Source organism: Vigna unguiculata, chromosome 10 (genome assembly GCF_004118075.2).
Source record: "Vigna unguiculata cultivar IT97K-499-35 chromosome 10, ASM411807v1, whole genome shotgun sequence".
Lineage (NCBI taxonomy): Eukaryota > Viridiplantae > Streptophyta > Magnoliopsida > Fabales > Fabaceae > Vigna > Vigna unguiculata.
The window spans coordinates 30,292,426-30,303,517 of NC_040288.1; the positions used below are offsets into that span (position 1 = coordinate 30,292,426).

The 11,092-nt window shown below is 34.5% G+C and overlaps 1 protein-coding gene across 1 annotated transcript; it reads left to right on the forward strand.

Annotated features, from left to right (window-relative positions):
- Positions 1-1,139: 1,139 nt before the first annotated feature.
- On the forward strand, positions 1,140-1,712 carry LOC114165519. The gene has a single exon (XM_028050122.1). The coding sequence runs from the start codon at positions 1,140-1,142 to the stop codon at positions 1,710-1,712; it is 573 nt and encodes a 190-aa protein (XP_027905923.1).
- Positions 1,713-11,092: the final 9,380 nt, after the last annotated feature.

The window sequence follows — 11,092 nt, forward strand, 5'->3', positions numbered from 1 at the left end:
AGTCTTAGACGTGAAGGGGACTTACCCTGGGAACGGTCGGGTGAATACTCCATGTGTCCAGACTCTGTAGAGTCTGAGAATCGTTGCAGGTGCAAGCCACCAAGAGCTCCAATGTCGCTTACACAATCCGGATATCGAGTCTAGAACTTATGATTGAATTATATGCTATAAATGATATCTCTAATTGTGAAGTGTATTGATGTTTTTCTTTCAGTTAGCTTACCCTTCTTGTTTGTGTTGTCTGATTTTGCATATTATCCTTTTGCAATGATCACCTATGTTTGGTGGGAGCAGAGCAGAAACCAGATGGAGATACCCCCTCCTGAGTATGAGTTGGAGCCTGGCAAGGAGTGTCCGCTGTAGTTATAGATTACTGTTGTACATTTTGGAGTTTGTGTAGTTTAACATCCTTTCCACCTACTCTTACCTTGTGTGTGTGTGTGTGTATATATATATATATATATATATATATATATATATATATATATATATATATATATATATATATATAGATGTAGTAGTGTGGAGGACTGTACTAGATTCATATACTATGTGTGTATGACTGTTATCCCTACTATCTGCTATGTTTGATCATATGATATAATGTTTTGTTTGATAGTGTGAAAAACTATTAAATGGGATGTTACATTTTTGGTATCAGAGCAGTAGTTCCTTTAGGGTCTGTAGGTGTAAGCTTCCCTAGTTTCTGTTGTGTGTTTCTTATAGTGATTTGGTACAGTTATGGTGTTTGTTAGATAGACTGATGATTCTCTCTTTGTGTGGTCAAAGCTATGACACCTAGGCCTCCTTCTCCTCTTATTCCTAACCCGGACAGTTCTCACTTGGTGGGGACTATTGAGGCGATGTTGGAAGCCATGTAGCAGCATAATGCTAACATGGTAAACCAGCACAACTTGGCCTTGCAGCAAATGGAGTCTGCTAGGCTCGCAGCAGAGGCCACCCAACAAAGGCACTTGGAAGCCTTGCATCAGCTAGGGGAGAATCGATCTGCGGCTGGATCTTCCCAAGCTCCACCACCACGAGTGCAAGAGTGGAGTTTGGAGGATTTTCTTTAGCATCATCCATCCTGCTTCGACGGCAAGACCACTCCAGACGAGGCAGATCAGTGGATGCGAGATATGGAGCGGATCTTTGAGGCCAAAGGATGCCCAGCAGAGAGTAGGCTAGCATATTATGAGTACTTGCTAGCCGGAGAGGTTGTTCACTGGTGGTCTAGCATGAAAATGATGTTAGAAGACAGTAGGGAGACCATCACTTGGGAGTTATTCAAGAAGAAGTTTTATGCTGAGTACTTCCCAGATAGTGTGAGGTATGCCAAGGAAGTGGAGTTCTTACAGCTGATGCAGGGAGAGATGTCCGTATCTGAGTATGCAGAAAAGTTCAAGCACTTTGGCAGATTCCACACCTTGAGGATGGCGAAAGATTGGCAGTGTAGGAAGTTTGAGAATGGGTTGAGAGGCGATCTTAAACGCATGGTGGCTCCGCTCTCTATAAAGGAGTTCCCTGCTTTGGTGGAGAAAGCAAGGGTAATGGAGAAGCTAAAAGCGGAAGTTGAAGCTCAACAGCGGTCTCAGCAGAAGGTAGGAGGACCATTTGGGTCCACGAGTCGACAGGATGATAGGAGGAAACCCTACTCTAGACCTCCGCCTCAGGGGTCCAGGAGATTCTCACCACAGTCACATCAGCCTTAGTCTCATCAGCATTAGCCCCCTCAGCACCACTCTCACAGGCCTTGGTGTTTTCAGTGTGGAGGGCCCCACATGAGGAGTCCTTGTCCTCATCTTGGTAGTATGCAGACGTGTTATAGATGTGGCTAGGAAGGCCACTTCCTCAAAGACTGCCCCACTGGCAGGAGTACAGCACCGAGACCTTCGGCGTAGTCACAGCCACAGCAGACACGGGGAAATGCTAGGCCCCAGGCAGCTGGCCGAGTATATGCCATGACGGGTACATAGGCGAACAGATCAGGTAACCTCATCTTTGGGTCTTGTGTGATTGCCGGTAGGAGCTTATGTGTACTATACGATTCAGGAGCGACACACTCTTTTGTGTCGGAGTCTATAGAGTTGGAGTTGGGTCTTCCAGAGAGGGAACTCGAGTATGACCTGGTGGTGTCCACACCTGCTTCTGGGTTGGTCAAAACCTCGACCTTGTGTGCTAGATGTCGCATCAAGGTTGAGGGATGCGAATACCGAGTAAACCTTATCTGTTTGCCTTTGGAGGGCCTGGATGTGATCTTGGGAATGGATTGGCTATCTGCTAATCACATGCTCATTGATTGCAATGAGAAGAGGGTGTTGTTTCCCAGCTTATAGGATGAAGTTATGTTGTTTCCCAGCTTAGTGTCTCGCCTAGGTGAGACTGGCTCGCCTAGGCAAGAGCCTGAGCGAGATAACCTCTCGCCTAGGCTAGACTTTTTAGCCTGAGCGAGAGCTACTACAGTAGTAGTGCTCCAAATCTGTTTTCTTTGGTGAAAATGTATGTTTTAATGTATCCTTGTGCAACTTAGGCCCTGTATGGTTGGAATACTACCATTGATGTATTGTATGATTAAATTGGATGAATACAAATTATGAGAAGATGAGGTTAAAATGGAATTTCAAGGGAAATCCAAGTGGAATTGTAGCGTGTGTAAGGATGTAAGGAATCTATCATGGTTGGTATCCTGAAACTCCAATAATCATTCAAGCTCAGATAGAGCAGAATGGATTATGTAGTGAGGAGTAGCAGGAGGTCCTCATCGTTGGACTTGATCAAGTCTTAGCCGTGAAGGGGACTTACCCTGGGAACGATCGGGTGAATACTCCATATGTCCAGACTTTGAAGAGTTTGGGAACCGTTGCAGGTGCAAGCCACCAAGAGCTCCAATGTTGCTTACACAATCCGGATATCGAGTCTAGAACTTATGATTGAATTATATGCTATAAATGATATCTCCAATTGTGAAGTGTATTGATGTTTTTCTTTCAGTTAGCTTACCCTTCTTGTTTGTGTTGTCTACTTTTGTATATTATCCTTTTGCAATGATCACCTATGTTTGGTGGGAGTAGAGCAGAAACCAGATGGCGATGCCCCCTCCTGAGTATAAGTTGGAGCCTAGCAAGGAGTGTCCGCTGTAGTTATAGATTACCGCTGTACATTTTGGAGTTTGTGTAGTTTAGCATCCTTTCCACCTACTCTTACCTTGTGTGTGTGTGTGTGTATATATATATATATATATATATATATATATATATATATATATAGATGTAGTAGTGTGGAGGACTGTACTAGATTCATATACTATGTTTGTATGACTGTTATTCCTACTATCTGCTATGTTTGATCATGATATAATGTTTTGTTTAATAGTGTGAAAAACTATTAAATGGGATGTTACATTCATCATATATCACTTGTTTTAAAGAGAAATTAATAATTAAATTATTATTATATATATATATATATATATATATATATATATATAACTTAATCTTCCAATTATCATAAATACTCCGTTTAAATTAACTTTTTATGGAAGGATATTCAATCACATTAAAAAAATTATTTAAGACAATTATGATGTTTATGGTATAATCATCTCATGATTACTTGTTAAGAAGATAAAAATAAAAAGTGAATTTATTATTATTATTATTTATAATGATATTATCCTATGACATTGTTACCCATTAATTATGAGGCAATAGAATTGTATTGTACCTCAAATTTTATAATAATAAATAATTTTTTGGGTTAAATATATTTTTGTCTCTTAACTTTTAAGTTAAAATTGGAATTAGTCCCTTATTTTTAAAGATGTGTGGATTTAGTTATTTTAACCAAATTTTATTAAGTTTATTTGATGTTTCAAACGCATTTTCCAATGACAGATTAAAACAAAAATGTGTCAAACGATATAAATAACTCATGCTATCATCATGAGATGCGTTTGAAATGTCAAATAATCTTAATAAAATATGATTAAAAAGACTAAATTCACACATTTCTAAAATTGAGAGACTAAATTGGATCAAAATCTCGAAGAAAAACTAATTTCAATTTCCATTTAAAGTTAATGAATCAAAAACATATTTAATACTTAATTCTTTAGTGTAAAAATGAAAGGATTATCTTTGAGATATTATCTAAGTCCACTTCTCCGATTTGTATAACTAATTTTCCTTTTTGAATAGTTAAAACATACACACAAATAAATATATCTTTTTGCCTAAACTTACTTTCATTCTATGTTCTCCACTTTCACATTGATTGAAAATTAGGAATTAAAGTAAATTTAAGACTAGAAATTTAAAGACATCATTCCTTACATTTTATTATGTCAATTATTGTGTTGAGTTAGCACTATGGAACATTAAATATATGTACAGTACAATATATTTTTAGATATTCTACTGTACATTAAGATATAAAATTAAATCTATAATATATAGTATAACTTTATTTCCGATAGTGTACGTATATGTACATATATTGTACATTAGAAATTATGAAATTTTTAGACATCATATAAATATATCTAACTCTTTTATATACATATAACCTTATGAGTTGGCATCTGAATTAGGTTACGTGTAAACATATGCATGGTTTAATTCTTGCTGACTATTGACAATGCGAAGACAATCTTATCAATAGCAACTAGATAGATAGAGCATTTGTCCTCTGATAATAGCAACTAGATATTCTGATATGCATAATGCAATAATGCAGTGTAAACCCGTGATGCTGTTAAAATTTTTGGCTTTTTAAGAATCTGAAACATGCCTTCTGCAGCTGCACCTGCACCCAGGTCAGAACCAAACCTGCAATTACAGCTAGCTTCTGGACTCATTAAAAAATACATTTTATCAATAAAGATTATCACTGTGACAAAGAAGAATACTTATTGGTTCTGTATATTGAGATGGATCATGAGCACCTGAACTCATTGAGTGTTGAGTCGACACGTACACTGGTAGAACAAAATGTTGATGACAGGTCGATACATTACAGGTCTCGTAAATACTTTAGAATATACAATATTAAGTCAAATTTATGAATAATATAATTAAAAAATTAATAATTGAAAATTTTCACAAAATTTTATTTCCAGAATTAAGAGAACGATTTTTTTTGAAATTGACACATATAACTTGTATATTACTCCTATTTTGTTGTAGTAAGATAAGTTCATTTGGTAAACTTGTATATCCACTCAGCTACTACATAAATCCCACACCTTGCCTATGGCCGGGCAACTGAAGATATAAAGAGTTAATTTTTCCTTCAGTTGTCTCACAAATGACACACTTAAAGAGTGCTATCTGAATTGCTCTTTGACACAACATATCTTAGTTGTCACTCTTTTCAATATAATTTTTCATGAAAAATACATAGTTGATGATATTGGCTAATATTCCAAATTTAAGTGAACAATGTTGTTTCTTGCTTTTTATATGTTGTCCTGCATAATATGATAAGCTGAATTAACGTATATCCATTAGTTTTTTTTTTTTACTATGTAAATATTTGTTTAAATTCGTACTCATTTAAGTTCGCATCTCGTTTAAATCTAAAAAAAATCACATAAGATCATTTGACTTTATATTTTGTTACATTTTGTTTTATATATATATATATATATATATATATATATATATATATATATATATATAGAAAGAGAAAGAGAAAGAAAGAGAGACAAAATATAAATAAAATAAGAAGTTTCCCCAGTAACATATCAGTTATACCTCTCATATGACTCATAATATTTCATATTATAATATAATTCTTAAAATTTCATAAGTCTGCATTCCAGTTAAGTCCGCATTAAACGTTCAAGATCAAAATATGAACTTAAACAAATGTTTACTTTAATTAGAACAAAATATAAATTTAACTTTTAAATATTAGTATTACTATCCGATTAAATTGTTTTGTAATATTATTTATACATTAATGTCGACTTAATGTCGACTTAATGATGTTAATGAAGTCAATTTCATACTTTTAATAGAGTTGGCTAACAATAATAAATATTAAAAGTAGAATAAGGTTAGTATTATCTTAATATGTTTTTAGTATTTATACTTATTTTAGTATTGGTTAAGGTGGAAAGTTACATATTATGAATATGCCTATGTTCATAGCAATAAAATTGAACTGTAATGACGAGTTTTTTTACTCATAATTTTTCTTTCCCACTTTCTATATAAATCTCATCACACTCATTTTATTTATTTACGTTGATAAATCTTCTCACAGTCACTTTCTTTATTATATTATTAAATCTCCTCACACTAATCTTTTTCAACGGCATTCACCTATTTCATCTATACACATCTTCTCCATTTAACATTCTTATCCTCGTCTTTTCATCTACACCTATCTCCCTCATCCACTATTTTCTTTTTCTATTTAGTTTCGTTTATATGGATTCATTGTATAAGAAATTTTCTTTTTCTTTTTAAATATTGTCATTAGTGTTGACCAAATCAATGCAAACTAAACTAATATTAAAATAGATTTTATTTACCGTCAACAATGATAAATTTATATAAAAGACATTATTAGTGTCGGTTTGGATAACGCTAAATTGTTTTAATTAAAATAATCAATTTAAAAAGTAGTGATGAATTAACATTAGTTAAGCAGTACTACTTAGAGTCGGTCTTCAAAAGTTAATGTAAGACTCGAGAAATTTGAATAATTAATTAAATAATTATTTAATAAATGTGGATAGTATGAGTCTTTAACATATTTAATGCGGATTGATATGATGTGGAAAGGTACTAGCTTAAGTGGTTGAGAGTATTTTAATATGTGAGAAGACTTGGGTTCAAGTCATATGTATGTCAATTGTGTGTTATTTATTTGTTTTTATTTTTAAATATATGTTGAGCATGATTATGAAATGATATAATCATTTAATTATATTAGTCATCATGAAACATGAATTGGTTAAATGGTTGAAAACAGAACCATAAAGAATCAATGAATGATAATAAACATTGCCATTAAACCTTAAATTCGTTTTTTGGTAATTATCTAACTTTAAGGCACCTTTAAAAGATTTTGAGAGTAGTAAGGTTGGAGTGAAGCTTTGAAGCTGAATTGGGAGAGAAAGCCAAAGGGAGATCATTGAGGATCAAGAGAGAATTCACAACAATTCCAAAATTTAAGCCAAGGGAACCAGGTTAGGGGAGCTGAACCACATTCTATTTATGTTTTATGCGTAATTGTATGATTTATAGCATGTATATGATAGGCCATTTTCTGTTTGCATTGAAATCTGCATTTCTGGAAATTTTCCAGAAACCGTCTGGCGGGCTGTTCATAGCCGCTAGGTGGCACATACACTTGTGACTCATATTTTGGTTCCTGCAACAAAACCGCCTGGCGGCACCTCCCTGGCCGCTAGGCGACACATGGTATTGTACCCAGATTTGGTTTGTTTTTGGGTGAAGGGCCTGGCGGTATTGGTTGAACCGTTAGGCGACGCGGGTCTGTGGCTCAATTTGTGTTTTTCTATGAGTTTTTACATGAGTTTGTTGGTGGGAAAGCAAGGGTTGGGTCTTAGGAGACGATCTGGTGTTGGACTTCACTGATTTGTAGTGTAATTGACCATGAAATTGGATAAATCAGAGTAAGGAGGCTCTAGGATTGATGAATTGTGAATTGTTGCTTAAGGAATCAATTAGCAGAAATTGAATTTGGGTAATTTGCTATTATCAAATGGAAAGAGTAGTATAATTGGATTGTTAAATAATGGGAAGTGTGGGCGAAATTGTCTTGGAGGAATTGTTGGAGAGAAGAGTTGTGTTGGAGAGAAGAGTTGTGCTGCTCAGAACAGTATGCACCGCCTGGAGGCACGGGGCTGGCCACCAGGCGCCATATCAGAGATATGAGAGGTGCTCTAGTTCACGAAAAACACTGTTTTTCGTATTTTTTGCGCAACAGGGACCGCCCGGCGGTAGTACAGTCCCGCTAGGCGCCACCTTCCACTTCCGAGCGCTAGGCGCCACCACTTTTTTCTGGTTTGCACAGTTTTCGTAAAACAACATTTCCCGATTCGTTAACTGTTCGATTTAGGTGAAATTTTGACAGATGGTCCATAACATGTGGTTCTTCACTTTGAATGGTGGAGATTTGATTTGGTGGTCAGTAGCTAGAGATATACGTTACGCAATATCTCTGATTTTGGAGTCTTTAAAATGCATGAATAACCTCTTAATAATTACTAGTAACTTCTAATGAAGATTGATTGGGTTATGTGGTAAGTCTCTATCAATTTGAATGTTCCTTTGGATTAGTCACATGTGGAGAATTGGTTTGGTGAAGGCATGGGTGTCAATATTAACTTGCATTGGTGCATAAGATCATGTGCTTAAAATTGTTAGAGTGTTGTTGCTTATATTTTGTTTGAGCATGCTTAGGATGGTCTATATGACTAGGGGATGAATGCACATTTGAGGTGTTATAAGGCCTGAAACATTATAGATGGTAATGTTTTTCATTAGGGGTACTCTAGAATGAGAGCAAATGAGAGCAATTGAGAGCAACCTGTGTGAAGTGTGCTTGAACCTGAACTAAAACCAATATTGCGCAAGTACTGGTGTAGTGTCTGGCGGTAAGGAGGGGTGCGCCAGGCGAATTCTACAATTTAGTGAATCCTAAGGCACGTTGAGCTCCAAACGTATCCCTTGAGTTGAGCTCGGGATAGGGGTTAAGCACATAGCATTCCTCGAGTTGAGCTCGGAATGGCATCCCTCGAGTTCAGCTCGGGATGGCGGATGAACACGAGGAACCCTTGAGTTAAGCTCGGGTTGGCGAGTGTTGCTGGTGTGAGTGTGCTGGTTGTGGCCAGTACAGATGGGTCCAGATAGATTGTCCTCCTCAGTAGTTGACTGACGAGTTTGGTAGTCTTGGGACGTTACGAATTATGTTCGTATATGGGAGCTCCACCTGGTGTTACGATGTATGATCCATTGCAATGGTTTTCCGCACGTGCTCTATCGGTTATGGTCGATAGGTATGACAACAGGTCATCTTGAGGTAATCACTAGAAGACGTAGAACACGGTTCACATGGTTATGGCCATGTGATGTGAAATCAAAGGAGTGATTGTATTATATATATATATATATATATATATATATATATATATATATATGTTTATTTTGTTAGCTCACCCTATATGGTTATGTTTGGCGGTGATCGTATATGCGGTATACGTGAGCAGATGGTGTTGCAGGTGGATCTGGTGAGACGTAGAGCTGGAGCTGGGCTAGTCTTAGGGAGTTTCTCTCAGAGTTTTTACATTGTCTTTAAGATTTCAAATAAGTTGTAATTATTGGTAATACTGGACTATTTGATAATTATAAGAGTAATTATGTTCTTGGATTTTGAATTATTTTTGAAGTAATAAAAGTTTGAAATTTCCTGCATTTTTGGGAAATGGATTTATAATAAATGAGATTTTATTTTCTTATTGTATTTTATTATTTAAACTTGTAATATTCGGCAGTGATGTTACAGTTAACACTAATGAATTAACATTTATAATTGTAGAGTTACAAATGGTGTAATGCAAATCCAACACTAATAGCTATTTAGTGTCAACATTTGCTTATTAATGTTGACAACTGTAAGACCCGGGAAAATTAGAATAAAAGGAAAACACATGTACAAAATTAATGGTTTGATTAATATTGTTGATTTAATTTAATTAGGTTATTAAATTATGAAATATGAAATAATTATTATTTGAGTGATTTAAGTTGTTATAGTATTTATAGTAATTATTTAAGTGGTGCAATGTTCATTATTTCAAAGGTTAAATTACCCTTTTGTCCCTTTATTTGTCATGAAATTTCAGTTTGGTCCTCAAGTTTTTCATTGTCTCAATTTGGTCTTCATTTTCTTATAAATGACTCAATTTGGTCCTCACCGTTAACTTTGACCAAACGGTGTTAAAGTCAACACCACGTGTCAATTTCTGGTTTTTTTATATTTTTTTAAATTTTTTTTAAATTTTTTTAAATTTTTTTCTTTTTGACGCGTATCACTTCACATTTGTGCCACGTGTCAAAGTGACTCAATTTGGTCCATATATTTGTTTTTAGTTTCAATTTAGTCCCAATTTTTGTAAAAATAAAGCAATATTGTCCTTCCTCAAATTGACACTAAATTTACTTTTTTATAAATGTTATGGTGATATTCTTGCTAAAGTTAACGTTTTTATTAAATATTTCTATAAATATTTTAAATTAACTTTAAATTCTACATAAAACATTAGACTTTGATTTTGTTTTGAACTTGAAATTTAGTTCCTAAACTTATGTGTGACAAGTTATTTGATTTTTAATCTTTACTAAGTTTGTATAATATGATACACTTGATGCCTTTATATATGATGACAAAATTGTTAATTTTTGAAATTAAGTTTGGGGTTTAATTTTGTTTAATAATAAAAATAAAAAAAAAACTTATAAAATATTTGTACAAATATTTAATAAAAATGTCAATTTTGTTCAAAATATCATCATAAGTTGTATACAAAGATTAAATTGAGTCTCAATATAAGGAGAGACAATCTTGCTTCATTTTTACAAAAATTAGGACTAAATTGAAACTAAAAACAAATATAGGGACCAAATTGAGTCACTTTGACACATGACACAACGGTGAAGTGACACGTATCAAAAATTAAAAAAATTCAAAAAATTCAAAAAAAATTCAAAAAAACCAGAAATTGACACGTGGCATTGACTTTAACACTGTCTGGTCAAAGTTAACGATGAAAACCAAATTGAGTCATTTTTAAGAAAATGAGGACCAAATTGAGACAACAAAAAACTTGAGGACCAAACTGAAATTTCATGACAAATAGAGGGACCAAAAGGGTAATTTAACCTTATTTCAACCATCTAAGATATCACGTGTAGGGTTTCTTTTCACATGTTAGTAAGTTGGTAGGAAGACTATGGCCCACACACTACAAAAATAATTAATTTTAGTGGGGTTATATTTGGTGTTACCAGGGGTTTTAACCCTCACTAATGGATTTACCTAAGGTTTACAATTCCCC